Source organism: Vipera ursinii (assembly GCF_947247035.1).
Source record: "Vipera ursinii genome assembly, chromosome: 3".
Taxonomy (NCBI): Eukaryota; Metazoa; Chordata; class Lepidosauria; order Squamata; family Viperidae; genus Vipera; species Vipera ursinii.
Window position 1 is genome coordinate 56,709,864 of NC_139516.1, and position 20,162 is coordinate 56,730,025.

Here is a 20,162-nt window from a genome sequence, read left to right on the forward strand (position 1 = left end):
GAAGCGTAGTTTAGGAAATGTGGATTAAAATTACGTATTGTCTGACTCCAATTTGTTTTTTATTTAAAAAAAAAAAGAAAATCCTGAGAAACTGGTTCGAAGACCAGACAAGCCCTACTCACCCAGTATTTGTTGCCATAAAAGTATCATTCTTCTGTCTCTTTATTTTGTATGTACAACTTCTTGATCTGATGTTTAATAATAATAAAAAAGGAAGCCATTCATCGTATCACTCCAGCCCTTTTGGTATCATGCTGCCAGTCGGAAATCATGAAAAGGAAAGCCATTCAAAGACAATCTGTGCTGCTACTGAGATAGGATCATGGAGAGGTTACAGTTCCATATTCTGTAACTGGAAGGGGAGGATATAGTTCTCCCTTTTCTGGTATAATCAAGGTAATTTGCATATAAGCTAAAAGGGGAGTATCCTTTCCTCAGACACAGGATACCTAACCTGCAAAAGCAGACCATTCAGGCATATGCATGAGGCATATCTTCTCCTTCTGAGACGTTTTGAACATCTCCCCACATCAGAAGCACCACTCTTGTGCCACTTCTGCATATCAAAAGCAACCAAAACAATAAAAAAAGTATTTCTGCAAGAAACAGATGGGTAGGAAGCAAGCTAAGACGGCCAAATTCTGTGCGGAAGGGCAGATGAAGTTCACTTATAATAAAAGGTGTTCGCTGATTGTCAAGAGGTGCTCGGATTAGTTTTGTAACCGGTAGGAGCAATTTGGGGATAAAAAGTACACAGCTGGGGCAATATATGTTTCATAATGAATCCATTTTCTATGGTAGAGATTGAGAAGAAGAAAACATATGTGTGAAAAATCTGCACTATCCGATTCCTTTTGCTACTTCCTGCAGCAGCCTTTGTAGCTAATTACACTGAGATCCTTTCCAGCATGGTACCTCTCAAAAACGGTTACATTTGCTTAGCAGATCATCCATTTCTTTTCTTTTTTGCTTAAGGACTGTTTTCTCCGAATCTCTAAGAACATTTGTTCAAATTGCGAGAATGCATGTGCACAGCATCCACAAAAGCCCCTACGTGTTCTGGATCGATGTCAGGATAGAGGCCGTGGCCCAAATTGGCAATGTAACGCTGGGAGCCAAAGTTTTCCAACATCTTTTTTACCAGCTCCCCAATCTTCTCCTATGGGAAGTGAAAAATGATTAGCAGACCAGATAGCAATAGCAATAATAGTACTGCTTCACAATGCTTTACAGACTTCTCTAAATGGTCTATAGAATCAGCATATTGGCCCCAACAATCTGGGCCCTCATTTTACCAACCTGGGAAGGGTGGAAGGCTGAGTCAACCCAAACTCCTTCAGTATCGAACTCCAGGTTGTGGGCAGAGTCAGCCTTCAATGCTGCATTCTAACCACTGCGCCATCTCGGCTCTTTTACATCACATTCTCAATCTTCAAAATTATTGGGGAACTGGGTAGACATTGCCTAGCATAATTCCTTTGCTCTTTTGCCTAGCTTGCTGTCACATTAGATAAATGGTTAAGAGTTGACTGTAGTTTATGACCAATATATGCTTGCAGGCAGTCTGAATTAGAGACAACCACGTTTTGCTCACACTATGCAAAATTCTGAATGGGTTACATAAGTGAAAAAGAAAGCGGTGCCTTCAAGCCAACTTTTGTTGTTTCCATAACAAAAGCGTGGCTTGAAGTCCTTGATTGCTCACTTGATCCACAGCAAAAGAAAAACTGGTTGGTAACAGCATTTTGACCTTTGTTAACCTATAAGCAAGATTTAGGATTTGAAAATTATTTTTACTCCATAGCTGAACTTCTCTGTCAATGAAAGGCCTTGGTTACTTTTTTCTTTAAAAAAAAGACAAGAACATGAGTTTTCAAAATATTTCAAGCCGCAGAACCGATTTTAAAAATAAAGTCTCAAAAACCCTAATCAAGAGGGCAGGGGCTTATCCATGTCAGTTACACTGTTCCTTAGTGGCTAAGAAGAAGAATAAACTTTCCATTAAGGGCGGAGGGGAAAAAAAGTCATATTTCTAAAGATATTTTTTTCTTTGTCACCAAGATTTTTTTCCCCTCCTCTCTACAAGGGACTAAGATAAAATTCTCTGCAAGGGAATTTTTCCCCTTTAATACTTTGTAGTTTTTTTTCCCTTTGTCCCACAGAACCCATTCAAGTTCCATAGAACCAGCTAGACAACAAATGAATTTATGTAAGAAGTTGCTAGCTGCCGAAATGAGTATAACCCAACAAGTTAATGCATGTTTCCTTACCTTAGATGCATATAGAGCACATGGATCTAAATTCCCTTGTAAGGTGACATTTCTTCCTGTCCGCTGGCTGAATCAGGAAAAAAAATAAAGTAGAAGAAAGGCACTTAACCAAGATAAAATTGCTTGTTGGACTTCATTGCCTCAACATGCAGTGATAACTGCTAATTTTAAAATAAAGTGTGTCTCTCAGAAGCTATTAAACAGGTGGCCTTTTGAACTGAAATCAATAATAAGCAGAGAAAAGCTACTATGTTCTGTAGGAAGACCCAGATTCTATTCCACTCTCAGCCACAGAAAAAGTGATTTTGAGCCAATCACTCTCTCTCTCAGCTCAGCTTACTTCACAAAGTTTTTTGAGAGGAGGAGGAATAGAAAGAGGGAGTTCTACACACATTACACTACCTTGAGCTCCTGAATAAAAGGCAAGCTATTAGTCAAATCCAGCTTCCTTCCTTCCTTCCTTCCTTCCTTCCTTCCTTCCTTCCTTCCTTCCTTCCTTCCTTCCTTCCTTTTCCCTCCCTCCCTCCCTCCCTTCCTTCCTTCCTTCCTTCCTTCCTTCCTTCCTTCCAGCTAACTCCAGCTGAAATGCTGAAGCAGATGAAAGACGTTAGGTAGCAGAGTCTTAAGTAGCAGAGGGAAAGCAGAAAATTACTCATTTCTCTATATGGTTTCTAATGAACCAAACCAAACTGATTTCGTAAAGGGAAAGCAAGAGAACATTCTGTTCTATCTGTTACACTGTATTACCCTAACCCGGGGGTAGGCAACCTCGGCTCTTTTATGACTCGTGGACTTCAACTCCCAGAATTCCTGAGTCAGCTATGCTGAGGGGAAAGACAGAGGTTTCCAAGCTGAGCTATGCTGGCTCAGGAATTCTGGGAGTTGAAGTCCACGAGTCATAAAAGAGCCGAGGTTGCCTACCCCTGCCCTAACCTGTCCTAGAAAACTCATCTCTATGCAAGTATAATATTTCATGCACAGCCCGTGATTGGTATCTTTACTGAGTCTTACCTTCAGCTACCATCTCTTTATGTTTCAAGTATCTTATGTGGAAGGGATTTGACTTTTATGACAAGCTACTCTTATTATTGCAAAACTTGAGGAAATATATCATTAGAAGAGATGACACCCATACAAAGCCCCCAAGGGAATACAACCCATTTCTCACCGAGCCTCTTGGGGACACATGGTCCAGTCCAGGCTAACCACGTCATACCCAGATTGTGCCAAATCCTCCAATGCATAGTGGGCATCCTTAGCAAAGATGATCTAGTAGGTGGAGAGGGGAGGAGAATATTAAAAAATAGGATTATGTGGACAGGGTTACAAACACTTCGTAATATAGGAATTCAAATTTTGTATGAAGAAAAGTTATATTATCTCGAGTAAATATTATGCAGAGTGACATTCACTTGCATATTATCCTTTTTTTTCCTAGTTAGGCATTAGAGAGGGTGAAAAAGAAGCTTCTATAAAGAGGAATGGAAGTGCAAGCCTATTGTCCACCACTTCTGATTATGGAAAATCTGCACTATAAAACCAAACTTTGGAATGCCAGCTTTACTCCCAGTTATGGTTTGGGGGGGGGAACTGTTTTACTTTAACATCCAAATTGTAGAAACTTACTTCGTATTTTAATATTGTTTTGATACATCAAGAAATAGTTATGACAAAGGAGACTAAAGAAAGAGAAAGAAGAGAATAAAGCTTATTCTCTTTTTATTGGCTACTAAATCAGGGTAGCTATGAAGTTTCTGGCAATAGTCGATGCGACATATTTTGCAGTAGTAGTTGCTGGAGTCCGTAACTAATTATACTCGTATCCAACTTGCAAGCACTCCCTGGCCATCTGAATGTGGGATTATGTAGGTCTGATCCAGGTCTTTTTACCATCACCTAAACTTTCCCTCTCCTTTATGTCTTCTAGATTAGAAAATGTCTGTTAATGGTTTTTCAATCATTGAGAAAAAACATATAGGTGAAAAAATGAGCTTCAGGATCTACCAAAATGTGATATTTGTCTTTAAAATAAACAGAACACTGTCATTCTGGACAGAAGTGCTGTAAATTCTGGGAAATAATTCAGAAAAAAAGCAGAAGGAAGCAGCTCTATCTCTTTACCATTGGCACCACAGGGAGAGCATTTTCTTGTAGCTTATTCTTCACACCCTTGGCAATAGACCGAATGAATGGGAGGGCAAACTCTGCAAACTGGTCTGGCCCCAGATGTCCTGCGTGGGAGTCAAAAATCTGCAGAGCCTGGCAAAAAAAGACAAGCAGAGAACCAGAATCACTTCCTGGTTAACAGCTGTTCCCCCTCTTCCCTTCCAGTTATCTGGAAGGCCCTCCTCCCACTGTACAATGCATTCACTCCAATCTGTCCTGGCATAGAACATATCATTCTAGGGTTCTTCAACTGGAACAAATCCAAGTTTCAATTGCCAAAATGTATTTAAGACAAAAACCCTCAGGTTAGTAGTGTTCATTGTTCTTATCTTTCTTGAAGGTTTTGTCCCGGGATTAGATTGTCACACGATAGTTGCAGTGTTTAATCCTATTCTCAAGTGAAAGAATACAGACGACAAGGTTGCAGTTCCTATATATTTGGTGTAATATAAGAATGAGCTTTATGTAGACAGAATCTATACCGGTATGTTCAAGAAGCCTGGCATGATTGCCAGTTACACTGGATGGATCTCAGTTTCATCATAATAGTAACTGCAGGCAGTTGGAAGAAGGGCAAGGGGGCTAGTCAGCAAATGCTTACTGTCCTGGCTATATATATGAACTAGCTGCAAGAAGTCACCTCTTGAAACATTTTGGGAAGAAGAATAATTTGGGAGAAAAGAAAAAGTGCTTTCTGGAGCTTATAAAGCCAGATCAAAAATATCAAAAGTTGAAGGTGACTGGTACTTTATAAATCATTTGCTGTGGGGGAGAGTTGTGCTCTGTCCAATGCCACCAAATTCAGCTTCAATCTGTCCTTGTGAGCTCCAGAAATCTACTCTTAAAAAACACAGAGGAAATACAATGAGATATTTATGAAAAGCTATGGTCTAGGACCAGTAGTCTAAATGATACAGTGCTGATTTATTGATTCAGTTAACCTTCCTTGGAAGAATCCTTTTCGGCAGAAAGATAAAAGGGAATAGTACACCTTCAGAAACCAAGAACCGATCTATTTAATGAACTGTGATGTCTACAAACTTACAGACAGAAGCTGTTTAGGGTCTACTCACCTGAGCACCTGCAGCCACCTGTCTCACCAGATATTCCACAATAACGTCAGTCAATAAAGTGAGCAGACGACAGCTGGCCTCAGGATGCCGGTAGAGCCAAGCCTTGGCTTTGGCCATGGTGTTGGAGCCACCACCTTCAATCATATAGGACATCAAAGTCCACTAGGAATGAGAGCGAGCAGAAAGGAAAAGTACATATGAATAAAAAAAGTCTACTTCCAGAGCTAAGCCAGCTTCTGCAACTACATGAACTGTGCAGAAACACTGAAGCAGTTCTACTACAAACAGATTACATGGTTGGCATTGTACTGTGCTCTCTTCTGAAACTGTATCAGCACTTTGCTCATTCTGGAGAGTTACACAGTCCATCCCACGAAGTACTTAGTTTGTGAAACAATTAGTTTTCATGTTCAACCAAGTCTTTTGGGATGACATGCAAAAGATACAAAACCTATCTGGCTCAAATCACATGTCACAAAATAAAACTTGGTAGATCTTTGTGGAGTAGATGGTTGGCCAGCCAGCTGATCAACGTATTATGTTAATGGCTAAAGAACAAGAATATAAAAGGTCAGGTTGAAAGTATTTGAGAACAAAGACATTTTCTCCATCCTAATGACTTATCTAATGCTGTTGCCAAAGACCACAACCCTCCTCGTGTCCAGTAACAACACAGAGTTCTAGCACACTCCCATACTACCCAATAGAAAAGTGCATAGACGCAAGCAGGGATTTGTTGTGATATGTTTTTCCAAACAACTGAACTTACTGGGGCACCAGAGAAGCCGATCAGAGGCACCTTCCCCTCCAATCTGTGCCGTGTCAGTGTGATAGCCTGGAAGACATAGGCCAATTCTGTTGCCACATCAACCTTTTGCTGAAGCTTCAGCAGGTCCTCTACTTCCTTTAGTGGTTCTGGAAATGTGGGGCCTTTTCCTGGTACCATCACCACTTCCATGCCCAATGCCTGAAAGAGACAAGTAATGTGGGACAGAACTCATTCCGGTTGTGAAAGTTTTGTCAGTCCTCTTCTCCCAAGTAAAATCATTAGCAGCATGTCCTTGTCCCCAGCCATTTCCCATACCTGAGGCACCACCAAGATGTCAGAGAAGATGATGGCAGCATCGAAAGGAAAGCGTCGCAGAGGCTGAAACCAAAGAGAGTAGAGACAACACCTAAACTTGATTTTTAACTAGGCTTGATCTGTACGTATATATTTGAAACAGGTGAATCTAGCGTTCAGGATGGTGGTGAAAATATTCGAAAATGTAAAGCAACTTGATTGACCAAATTCAGAGAAAAAGTAAAATGGAGCTAGGATTTTTTTTATGATGCGTAGTAACTGCCATTCTGTGTGGAGCGCTTTTCTATATAAAAGAAAATTAAGAAACTGTAATTGTAGGCCTCCCCAGAGGCAGCTTTAAGTGCTTCCTGGATAATTAACAAATCCGGCATTGCTGTATCAATGGCACAATCTTGCCTACCATACAGACATATACCGAGCACTAAAGAATTTCTCTATAGACTAGTTCTACTGCTTTTCAGAATCCACATCACCTCTGATAATACTCTCTTGTTAATATTAGTCAGGTTGAACCAATGAGGCATCACCCTTTTAAATATAGACTGAAATTTACAAGGAATGCAAGAATGCCTAACTTAGCAGGGGGAAAATTCTTGTATATAGTCATATAAAATATGATAATTAATGAGGATCTTTTCAAGAGCTACAATATGACACTACAAGAACCATTGTGGCATAGTGGTTAGAATGCAGTATTGCTGGCTAATTCTGCATTCCCACTGCCAGCAATTCGATCCTGACGGAGTTCAAGATTGAGGATCCAGATTGTTGGGGGCAATATGCTCACTCTGTAAACTGCTTAGAGAGGGTTGCAAAACACTATGAAGCAGTATATAAATCTAAGTGCTATTTCTATTGGAGGGTGGCAATAATTGTGGGTATATACTCTAGTCAAAATTGCAAAATTGCAAAATTGAAAAGTAGCTCTGACGAAGATAGTGTATAAAGTTGCCAATGAAAGTATTGAAATATCATGAAAAGTAGTGATTAAAAATATTATAAAAGGGTGAATATTAAAAAGTTAAATTTTAAAAAACATAATTTCTATTTTAAAACTAAAATTATATTCAGGTCAAAAACAAAACTTTCAATGGGCCAAAACAGAATAAGATTAATGTGTGGGGGGGGAAAAGAAAAGAGGATTTTTTTTCAATATGAAAATTATAAAAACAGACCCAAGTAATGTTTAAAGCGATGCTGTCAGTCTGACAATAAACACGGAAAAAAATACTGACACGTTTATAACAATATGACAGATAACAAAGGAAGCATTATATAAATAGAAGATTAAAAAGCGGAAAAAGAAATCCCAAAGCAGTCAACAGTGTATATAAGTGTTTTGCAGGCAAATAAATGAAACTTTAGGCTATTAATATGTTTTCAAAAAGAAAGACAAAACTACACTGGGTAAATAAAGATGAATGAAAATAAACCTAATGAAAATATTCCAAATTAAGTTCTAACAGAAAACATTAAGAAACACAGGCAGTATATCAGTGCAATAAGGATGAATAAATAACAGGAGCAAAGGAGGAGGAAAGACACTCAGGATTCACAGACATTAAACAAGTGGAGCAGAGATAATTTTAGAAAAGAACAAAACGAAAACAGACTTAAGAGCTAAGTGATATCCTGAACAGAACTTCAGTCCCGAACATCAGTCCTAATTGAAGGACAACATAAAGCTCCCTCCATACTTGCAGTGTGAGTTCACAGCATGTCTCTGGTGATCGACAGGTTGCAAAGAAATCCTGAGCTGCTCGAGTCTCACGGAATTCTGCAAAATAATTAGAAAGTGGATTGAACGTGGATCGAACGGTTATAAAACAAACTCTCGTAAGTCGAGGACTACCTGTATTCACTCCCAGGATTCTCCCTAAGAATCTGATCTTTAGAATATATTTTTCCCGTGCCCTCTTCTCACTTGACAGAAATTGTATTCTCACCTCATAATTCATGGCTTATATATCTTATTAACAGGGCTTTTTTTCTCATAGAACGCTCAGAACGGAGTTCAGGCACCTTTTTTGGACGGAACCTTGTAGGGTAGGCAAGGCGGGTTGTATGACATGTGTGAGTTCCGGCACCTTTTTCTTTTACAAAAAAAAGCACTGCTTATTAAAATACCCAACTCAAGACAGGCAGTCTGATATGGTGATTAAGGCATCGGGCTACAAACTAGAGAGCTCTAGTCCTGCCTTAGTCCCAAAACCAGTTGGGCAATTTGGGGCCAGTCACTCTCTCTCAGTCCTAGGGAGAACAAGCAAGGGCAAATCACTTCTGAAAATCCTGGGCCAAGAAAACTGTCCAGGCAGTCAACTGGAATCAACACTCATTTGAAGGCACAACAACCAAAAGCACCTCAAATACTACAAATCACTTTTTAAAAGTCACAAGGTATAGACTAGAATATCTAGTCTCCCTAATTCAGATCAACTAGTGGGTGTTCTGTACCAGCCTGCTATCAGCCCTGCAGAAAAGGCAGGGACAACCCCTTTACAAACAGCAAGAGGCTGGAATAAAGCCTGCCAAATTTATTAACATAAAACAGACACCAACCATGAAACAGGAGCTATGAAACAGGAACTATTCAAGCGGTTGCCTTCAGCAAACCAGTCCTCCCACGCATTCCCCCTTAAATACAGTTCAGGGCGTGGCTTCTCTCTGCCTCCTTCCGAGAAGCCCCATTGCCTTCCTCTGTTTACTCCTGATTGACTGCCTCCTGCGTCGGGCGTCCTTGAACAGGGCCAGCTGTGGGTCATCTTCATCCACGCTGTCAGGCTCACACAGCTGGGTCTGCATCGTGACCAGGTGGGAGGGGCCTGGCTGGGGGCTCTCATCAAGCTCTTCAACACGCCCCTCCTCCTCTGAGTCATCCAACCCAACTGCTGAACCCACAGGCTGACCCTGAATCACAACAGTGGGGTCCCTTTTCTCTTTGCCGCCATCTAACAGCTATCTGGATTTTAACAACTCAGATATGACACACTGACTAGACAGCAGAAACAGTATCATTGGGACTATAATTCCATTCAATTCAACCAATATGGCCAATGACTAGGAATAACAGGCACTGCAACTATTTGAAAGCGATAAACTGGGCACCCTCTTATATAAATTCAAGTCAACCTTTCTGCTCTACTTACCTGGCAGGTATCTTCCTGCCTGTCTCATGCACCAAACAGGAGCATATTTTGTCTCTTCTCCACGTGCTGCCCGCAAGAACGTATCATTTTTCAATTCAGGAAACCCTGTAGGACTAATCAGAGGAAAACAAAAAGCAGTGTGAACATAGAAGATGGAGACTTTGAACTTTCCAGATCACTATAACGGATGGCATTAAACGGTTAATTCTCAATATAAATTCTATAGCCTTCCTTACTCTAGGTAGGAATTCTAAGAGTGGAAATTCTGCATCCGTACAGAGAAAATCGAATAATATCTTTAAATTCCTCCTTGGATTAAGGATGCAGTCAAAAGCTAATGGTTTCTGCCAATCAATATTGTGACAGTTGATTGCAAAAGAAAAACAACGTCAAACGTGGCTTTGGGAAATCTTTCCAAGCTGTTTACCAATGGGAGGCATCCGTACTGAAGTAACATGCTGCATTTGTGTAGGAGCATTTTTGTTCCTGTCCCGTGGTGTCTGCGCACTGGGAGGAGAGTGGGCTCCATATGTTCCACTCTGGGGCACACAATTGTGTGTCTAGAGGAGAGAGCAGGAAGGCTGCTTACAAAAGAGAACTGACAACATTCAAAGCCGTGCCCCTTAGGGGTGCACTGTGGGCATTTGTTCAGGATTTCTTTTTCTATGTGCTCCTGGCTGTGTCAAGCTCATTTTGATCTTGATCATTTTTTTCCCACAGTGTCTGTGCCTACAGCCTTTTTGGACCCATTTTGTTCTCTTTCCAGACTGTTATCCTGCTGACAGACAGACAGGTAAGAGTCTCAACCTATTCACATTTCTTTCCAATATTCCAAAGGGTTGGAATAAATAGGCAAGGTATTCATAGCTTCTGGAATTCTTTCCAATCCCCTTCGCCCCGTAAGCAGCCTTAGGAAGCATCTGTGTTTCCTCCCATATAATGATGTGGTGTACTGGGTGCACTTTCTCCCCAGGCACTTGTTCTGTACCAGCCTGCTACCGGCCCTGCAGAAAAGGCAACCCCTTTATAAACGGCAAGAGGCTGGAATGACGTCTGCCAAATTTATTACTACAAAAAACAAACAAGACACGTACCAAGATACAGGAGCTTTGAAACACTGTCTGAGCGGTTGCTTTCAGCAAACCAGCCCTCCCCAAACAATCTCTTTATAAAGAGTTCAGGGCGTGGCCTCTCTCTGCCTCCTTCCGAGAAGCCCCACAGCCTTCCTCTGTTTACTCCTACTTGACTGTCTCCTGCGTCGGGCGTCCTTGAACAGGGCCAGCTGTGGGTCATCTTCATCCACACTGTCAGGCTCACACAGCTGGGTCTCCATGGTGACCAAGTGGGAGGGGCCTGCCTGAGGGCTATCATCAGCAAGATCTTCAACCCCCTCAGCAAGGTCTTCAAGACCCCCCTCCTCCTCTGATTCGTCCGACCCAACTGCCGAACCCACAGGCTGACCCTGAATCACAACAGCACTAAGCAGGCTGAATGAACACATAGATACACACATGCATTAGAGAGACATAATTGAGTGAGTGTATATGCAGATTGCGTATGTTTGGGTGCGCTCCCCTTATGTTGTACATGTGTGTATTATTTATCCGTATGTGCACCCAGGGAAGCACAAGACAGATGACATATACTCTGTCTCGGTCATTCGATCATAGTGAATGCAGAGTTAAAAGGGAGGTGCCATAGATTCACATTATAATTTTTTTCTGCACTTTTTTTCCTCTGCAGCTCTGCAGCTTCTTCTGATCCATTTTCAGACTCGCTACCTCTATTGTCAGCTTCTCCCCAGATATCTATCTATATATTAATAAAACTTTCATTGCTGTGATCTTTAACTGGCTGAAATGGTGCATCACAGGGCAATGGTTTTTGGACCAAGGTACCTTTAATGGGCTAACTCACAGAATTATGTTCAAAATCCAAGATCCGTGACCCAAGGGAATGAAATGTGGGAAAGATGATGACTGCTGCACCCATCACATGATCTTTATTTTCAAATTTCTTTTACAGTTTCTCAGTCAGTCTCATAATACTTTGCTCCCTCCCCACCCAGCAGCAAATTATCTGTCTTCTGGGATGGGAAGGGATGGGAAGGGGAGAGAGGAAGAGGAAGGAATCCCTGTGCAGCCCATCTTGCCCCACCTGTCCCCACCCCCTCTGCATGCTCCCCCGACCTGTGCTTACATCCCCACACACCTTCCCAACCCCACACACATTTTCCCCAACCCATGCAACACCTGTTATGCAACCTCATGCACTCCCTGACCCATGCTGCCTCCTTGTCCATCTTCCTTGACCCACATGGCATGTCTTGTGCGCCCCAATGCAGCTTTCCTGACATGCATTGTTCCCCATGTGTCATCCCTGATCCACAGGGCACCTCTTGTGCACGGTCATGCCCCCTCTCCAATCCGTGCCCCTCTGGCACACCTTCTTGACCCAGGCAGCATCTTTTGGGAATCCCCATACACCCAGGCTGCTTCCCTGGCATGCCATCCCTGACCTGCACAGCACCTCTTGGGCTCCCACTACTCCTTGATACCCTTCCCAATCCACATTCCTCCTGTGAACCATCCCCTACCAGTGCAGCATCTCTCGTAATCCTTGTGACCCCCCCATGCACTCTTCTTGAGCCGCATTGTCCTCTGCATACCTTACTTGAACCACGCAGCCCCTCTTACACCCTGTGATCTCCACATCCTTGTTCATCCACACTTCCCCCACCACCACCTTGCATCCTACTTAACCTTAGGCACCTCGGACACCCTTTCCAACCTACATTACCATCTGCACAACCTCCTTAACCCTGATGACATCTCTGATGTGCACCCACATATCCTTCCCAAACCACATAGTACCTCTTACGCACACCCAGGTATCATTACTAACTTGTATCTACATGCACCTCTTTGCTGGCTTCCTCGCTGACATTCTCCCTGTAAACTTTCCACAAACAAAGAAAATAGGAAGCCAATAGGAATTCTACGGAGGAAGGGAGGAAGATAATAACAGAATGATAGGGAGGGAGGGAAGGAAAGGAGGATTTCTGGTGCTCCTTGCCAGTTTCCCACAAGGAAATTTTTAATGGGGAAGCAACAGGAAATTGGAAGTCACCCTGTTTAGACTGCTTTTTTTGCCTTCCCACAGTCATTCTGTTTCTCTGTTTAGGTAAGGTAATATCTCTGGAATGATGACCCAATGGGCATGGAGTGGTCTAATTAGATATCAAATTAAGTTCCATTCTGTTCCATTTTCTGAGAATTATCCTAGTGAGGGCCAAACAGATAAAATCCTGAGATCCTTTACATAATTTCTTTCCAACAGGGGCAGAAAGCTGAAAATAAATGAGGCCTCCCTCTCAATGGCTAATCTTTTAAATAAAAAAAATATCAGGTGTTGGTTGTTTTTCTGGAAATGATTATTGCCTCAGTTGCAAAAGGAAAGCATTCTGAAGATTTTTGGAAATATTCTTACTTCTGATTCCTAAATAAAAATTATAAAATAAGCTTTACTCCTACATGCAAACCTCAAGTTCTGAATGTAGCATCCTCATTTCTTATGGCGATATATCCAAATGCTTTTAAACCCAGTCTTGGGTTTTGTATATGCAGTTATGTAAACAGTTCTCAAATGAAATCAGATTTTTCTGTGTTTCTCAAGTAACATAAAACAGATGACAGGAAGTATGTGGCAGCTGAACCATAATTAATTTTTGCAACTTGACACCCCCCCCTCCAAATAAAGGTGTTTACTAGCAGTTTCTCTTCTCAGTTCGATTCCTCTTTATTTCTTTTATTTCCTTATATTAGCTATAAAATCCAATGTTTCAAACTAGAAAATCACCCCACACATATACACCAAACTACACTATGAACTGTCACTAGTTATCAGAAACAAACACTTGTACTGAATGAGGAATGAAATATATTATAACCTACTCTAAAGCCCTTCCACTATGCCACTATTTCTCCTCACCAGTTCCAAAACAATCCATAATCATCTTCATTTACTGACTCAGAAACAGAATAAGTAATTAAAATCATTACCCCATTCTAAGCATGTCTCACGACCTGCACCTACCAAATATACCCCCTCCCCCCACTAAAATAATTCCTGCAAACAGAAGGAAAATATATTCAAAAACTTAATAGCTTGTCTTTGAAAGGGATGGTGCCTTGATAACAGAAATGGAAAACCGATTGAAGCCTGACAATACAATATAAACCTTGGCTCCCTTTGCCTGGGGTTCTGAGGCAGAGATGCAGAGCTGCCGAGTCAGCATTCTCCTTGCACAACCTGTTCGGGTGCTGAAGTTTAGGGTTTGGGATGAGAGAAGAGATTTGTATAATGGTCATAATACATCCTCCAAAAACTCTGCAGAACTCCAGCCCTTTGAAAACTAGCATCAGAGCGGTTCCTCTTACATCATAGCAGAGCTAAAGTTAATTCACCTCAGTTGTCAAAGAGACATAACAGTATAGGATTACACGTGCTTAGAGTTTATCCAGAAGCAGCTATATATCTCAAGTGTCCTCTAGTCCAGGGGTAGGCAACCTCGGCTCTTTTATGACTCATGGACTTCAACTCCCAGAATTCCTGAGTCAGCTACTGACTCAGGAATTCTGGGAGTTGAAGTCCATGAGTCATAAAAGAGCCGAAGTTGCCTACCCCTGCCCTAGTCCCTATGCTACCGTCACAGAATAACAATGTTTTTTCTAACTTAGCAAAATCTTTTTTCATTGTCTGAAATGCAGAGTAGCAGTTAACTTGTTTACCTGCTTATACTGTCAACATTATTGGTCAAGCAAAGAACAAAAAAAAGAAATCTAGGATATTAATGTTTTAAATGCAGGGTGATTCTGAAAGAACTTACCCTAAATTCCAGGGGCTTATTCCCAGGTAAGTGTTCATAAGGTTCTAACTTCAAAGGTCCATGTACATTTTTACAATCCCCTTCCCTGAGATATGTAAAATTGTACTGACCCACACTTTTAACATACTATCCCAAAATTAATTCCTATTCAATCACTAATGTCATCAGCTAATTCAACTACTTCCAGAAAAATGTATATATTTTTTTCAAGTAATCATTTCCTCCTAATTGTACTTCCCTTACAAATGCAAAAAATAATAATAAAAAAACAAATACTAGGCTCAAGGTCCTATGGACCTGTGACTCTCAGAATTCCAGCCATTTTGGTTACAAAGTCCGTGAGCTGAAGTAACAATACAAATTGGGAAAGAAATGGCTGGGGAAAGCCATTCTCTCTAAAGAGGTAAAAGATACAGTAGATAAATTCACTCTGTAGGCATAGGATCATGCATTGACAATCATAGCAAAACTGGGACTTTATAAATGTCCCTTTGGACCTCAAATTGAACTGGACTGTGTACCTGTACTTTTTATTGCAAAATGTTCTTATCTGAAAATTATTTCAAAATATCAGCTTTACAGCCCAATTCTGTCATCCCACTTTGGGATGACAGAATTGGTTTCATGTCACCATATATATTACAAAATGATTACATAATATTTTCAATTCTTTTTGCATTTATATTTCTGGAGAAAAGTAACATAGAAAAGGAGGGTGGCGTGTAATGTTCCAGATGTTATGAATTGCAATTCTAATGTCCCCTGACCATATAGGCCGTGCCAACTGGGGCAGACAGCAACTAGACTCCAATCATATCTGGAAGGTTACAGCTTTGCCTTCCTTGAACTAAGGAACAATTGAAGAGAAAGAGGGATTCTAAGAATACCATGTTCTTAGGCTGCTTCCCACACCCACAGATTATCTCAAAAAAGGGGGACAAATGAGACATTTGAGCCCGATTTTTCTACCGAACAAAAACCACTACTAAAACCGAATCTCTCCCCTGTCAGTAGTATCTATTCACACGTTAAAAGCAAGAAAGGCGAAGGGGAATGAGCTCCTTTAATAAAGTCCTGCTTTTCATTCTTGACACATCCAGCTCAGGACGGACTGGGAATTTCTCGCTGGCTGCTGCTCATCCTTGTGTGCAACAGGGCTGCAGACCACGAGATTTAATAATAATAATAATAATAATAATAATAATAATAATAATAATAATAATAATAATAATAATAATAATAATAATATAAAGTTGGAAGGGACCTTGGAGGTCATCTAGTCCAACCCCCTGCTCAGGCAGGAAACCCTATACCATTTCAGGCAAATGGCTGTACATTTCACAGTAAGTGGCTGTCCATTTCTCAGTAAGTGGCCTCCTTTTCCTGGGCCTTCGATTTTGGGGAGCAGGTCGGTACGTGAAGCCACCTGCTGCACCCCCTGAAGACCTAATGACTTTGCCATATGGGGTGGAAGGGGGGGAAAAAAGCAGTAACTCCATTTCTTGGAGCATAACCCGGTGCCTCTGAGAAGCAGAGTTCTCAACTCTTGGGCCTCGTCCCCATGCAGCCCAATTCCTGCCGGACGGGTTCGTACACCGCTCCCTAATTTGCCGTACGCCAATGCCCTCCCGACCGAACCCAGGGCAGCCTCCCCGACCTTGGTGCATTGCCAGTTACACTACATTTCCCAAAATTCTGCCGGCCTTTAGCTAATGACCGCGAGACTTTGGAACTATGGGAAATGTAGTCCCGTAACCTAGAAGAGCAGACAAGAGAAATGTTATTATTCGCTCTCTCCGTTTCGTCTCCGCAGCCGCTACTCACACGACCATCCCATTCTTTTCCATCTCGCCCTCTACGCGGCGGTGCGTGTCTTTTTCCCGCCCTGCTGCCTACCAAAAAGGAAAAAAAAAAGCAGCACCCCTCTAGACTTCCGGATTCTTTTCCCGCCTGTCCTAATTGGTGCTTATGAGGACCGCCCAAGGTTTGCGTCAGAAGAGCGGGGCACCATTACCGTAATGATTGCTATAGTAGCTCCGAGGTAATAATAATAATAATAATAATAATAATAATAATAATAATAATAATAATAATAATAATAATAATAATAATAATAATAATAATAATAATAATAATAATAATAATAATAATAATAATAATATAAAAAAAGAGCAAAACCGAAGGCGGCTCTAAATTGCATGATGCTGAAACCATAAGCTTGAACTCGTTTAACATTCAGCTAAAATCATGTTAACTTAATAAGCCATCATTTATTTGTTCATGTTTTTTTTTGATGGGGTTAGGTGTGACAGTGTAATTTTCAAATATCTAAATGTTATGTTTACTCAGAAGTCCTCTTGAAGGCAGCGAAGCTTTCTTCCAGATGAGCATGCACACAATTACAGTTTACATGTTCTTAAAGAAGCAAGTTTATCAGGGCCTGTGATTTAATAGTTAGATAGTTGCAACACTCATATGACAGATTGACTAATGCATCTTGTTAAAAACAAGCTAAGAACAAATATTGCATATGTGTCAAGAAATTTTTAGATACAATCTAATCATAGCAACTAGGAACATACCCACGGTTTCTGTGTGGTAGAATTTGACTGAATTCTGCATCAGATCATCCAGAATTCCCAAAGCCTAAGGCTCCCTAAAAATACATGTAAAATTTGGGTACCAGATCTGGACTGTATAAAACTTGATTCTCTTTGCAGTCATTGTCCGTATTTTTTCAAATCAGATCTGCTAGATTGAAAAAGGATCTCCAAGAGGTTGTATCAAGAACTGAACTTGCAACTTTATATAACCATGCTGTATGAATCTGATTATGCACTTTTGTAATAGGATTAGAAAAAAACTCTTAGGATTATTTTATGACAACTAATCCATAACTTACTAGCTCAGTCTATCTCTCCACCCAGGGTTAAGTTAGGCCAATCAATTCATTAAATTATAATTTGTGAGCAGCAAACAACAGTATTACAGCTCTTTGCTACCATCAAGTGGTTACCTGGATTTCTGCAGCTCTAGCATGACAGCAAACGGTCAGGCTGTGTGCATAAAAGAAGAAATAGTACGCTACTGAGAAAAAAATGCTCAACTTCTTTTTTGTCATTTTTAATTTTTAGAGATCCCTCCATTTCTCCTTCAAAATTCTCCAAGGGTTGAAATGATCCTAAACATAAGGCAGGACAAGAAGCAACGGATGGAAACTAACCAAAGAGAGAAGCAACCTAGAACTAAGGAGAAATTTCCTGACAGTTAGAACAATTAATCAGTGGAACAACCTGCCTCCAGAAGCTGTGAATGCTCCAACACTGGAAGTTTTTAAGAAGAGACTGGACAGCCATTTGTCTGAAATGGTATAGGATTTCCTGCCTGAGCAGGGGGTTGGGCTAGATGACCTCCAATGTCCCTTCCAACACCATTATTATTATTATTATTATTATTATTATTATTATTATTATTATTATTATTATTATCATCATCATCATCATCATCATCATCATCATCATCATCATCACATACTGCTGTTTTAGTTATGTAAAACTGAGTACTTGGAAATGAAGTGTACAATATACCATATTTTCAATGCGCTGTGGATTCTCCCGCCGCCCCCCTCCCCGCCAAAATAGGTTGAAACAAAGAAACTGATAAAACTGGCTTTGACAACACCACAGGTTTTTATCTATAGAATTCTGAATGGTGCTGTGGTTAAGGCCATTTTTATCTGCAAGCAGAGTGCATGGTGTATCTGTAGAAGAGTCATGCATGTTTTTTATCAGCTTGAAGCAGAGGTGGCCTTTGACAGTTAATATAGGAAGACAGCACACAATTCAGAGCTCAGAACTTATAAAAATCCCCAAATACTTAATTACCAAACATGTAATGATAATATAATTAATAAAGATATACATGATTAGCAATATGCTGCACAGTCATATGCAACACAGAATAAAATTGATTTCTAATGTAAGCAAACAGACCTGAGCTTAAGGCTTTAGCCATCACCAGCGTTAGCCAAGGCATTTTGCTGCCTCAGGTAAAGTGGTAAATTTCCCCTTCACTGCTGTCACATCATGGTATAACACACCCACGTTTGGTCAAGCTATTTTATTACCTGATGTGTAAAAATCTTACCATTGCCTCTCCTTTCATGCCACCCAAAACCAGGACATCAAGAAAACAATTATCATTTAATCTAATGACATAGTTTGCATCTTCATCTGTTTGGAAGTGCCTTGAAAAAGCTATGTTATATTCTTCCCCTTGGATGAAACCCTAAACTGATTCCAACATAAGTGCTAAAAATGAATGACTCCCATATTTACTTTTAGAGGCATCAGTGAAAGTTAGATCCTATACTGACATATACCTTTAACAGATAACCATCTCTCTCTAAAGTTTTTCTCCCTTTGACAATGTGACTTACATTTACATACTCAACTTACATTTGAGAAAATAATTCTCCTGTAAGAGATGTAGTTCAGTGGCAAACCACTGGTTTCTACAATGTCTCAGTTCAATTCTTGGCATTTATATAAAGGCAGTGGGGAAAATTTAAAACATTACTACAGCCAAACAAACAAAAGTACTAAACTAGCTAGGCAAGTGGGTTGATCCAGTGAATAAAAGGCAGGACATTAGGTTTCTAATCCACAGGAAATATGGTCCTGGGCTTTCTTCAAAGCAAACTGCTTGCTGAAATTTCAAGATTAAGAGAGGTACTTCTTTCAATCATCCTAGAATGTTATTAAGAAAACAGACAGTGAGAAAATGATGCTTGATTCTGGGAAGGAAGAGGCAGATGACAGAATTAGCATGATAATCACTGATCCACTAAATTAGGAAAGCATGGGCTGGATTCAGAGACTACACTAACACAAAATGGAATCCATCCAGTATAATCTATCCTTACAGGTTGGAAAACTGTCTGAATCCAGCCGATTGTGATTTATCCAATAAGCTCAGGTAATATCCTGGCTTAATGCGTCATAGGGATACAGCCAGAGTGATGTACATATAATTCCTCAGACCTTGGTCTTTCCATAAGTCAGAGTAAGTCAAAGGAACAGAAGAGGCATTGGAGGACAGAATAGGGATAGAGAAGACATAGCCGGTTATGTATGCCAAAAACTAATAAATTGCCCACTGATGTAATGCAGCACAGGATCTTATGTGGCATTAACATAACTACAAAATTCATTTAAGGTATCATTCATCATTTTTTAAATTGTTCTTTGTTATTTATTGTAGTGGTTTTTATATATAATGCCTTCTGAGTGTCTCAGACATTATATGTCATAGAGTAATAAGAGTCCTATTGGATTGTAACTGGATGTAACTGGATTAAAAAACAAACAAAATACATACAGTATCAGTACATATATAAAATGCAAGCATCAAGCAAGCCAGTTTCTATACCTGGAATGCCAGTGGGAAGTCATATTGTCTTTTGCTTCCAGCTTTGAATCCAACCTATCGAAAACAGTGCCACCCACCACTATTTCAGCATTACCAGCTCAGAAG

The 20,162-nt window shown here is 40.5% G+C and overlaps 1 protein-coding gene across 2 annotated transcripts; it reads right to left on the bottom strand.

Moving 5' to 3' along the window:
• Positions 1-144: 144 nt before the first annotated feature.
• UROD (uroporphyrinogen decarboxylase) lies at positions 145-20,116 on the bottom strand. Of its 2 annotated transcripts, none has more exons than XM_083358468.1 (10): positions 20,058-20,116; positions 9,740-9,852; positions 8,291-8,370; positions 6,594-6,656; positions 6,279-6,476; positions 5,510-5,671; positions 4,392-4,529; positions 3,439-3,539; positions 2,271-2,337; positions 145-1,159 (listed from the first exon to the last, which is right to left on the bottom strand). In XM_083358468.1, exons 1-10 carry the CDS (start codon positions 20,078-20,080, stop codon positions 995-997), a joined length of 1,110 nt encoding a protein of 369 aa, XP_083214594.1. In that variant the 5' UTR covers positions 20,081-20,116; the 3' UTR covers positions 145-994. The 2 variants fall into 2 exon arrangements, with proteins under 2 accessions (XP_083214594.1, XP_083214593.1); XM_083358467.1 differs by lacking the exon at positions 20,058-20,116 and adding an exon at positions 16,452-16,564.
• Positions 20,117-20,162: the final 46 nt, after the last annotated feature.

Bases quoted from the DNA above. Each gene is read 5' to 3' on its own strand.
- UROD (XM_083358468.1), bottom strand. From the start codon at position 20,080: ATGACTTCCCACTGGCATTCCAG. The intron at 9,853-20,057 runs GTATAGAAACTG...TCCTCTGATTAG, and splicing joins ACTTCCCACTGGCATTCCAG to TCCTACAGGGTTTCCTGAAT. The intron at 1,160-2,270 runs GTAAGGAAACAT...CACTTCCCATAG, and splicing joins GTGCTCTATATGCATCTAAG to GAGAAGATTGGGGAGCTGGT.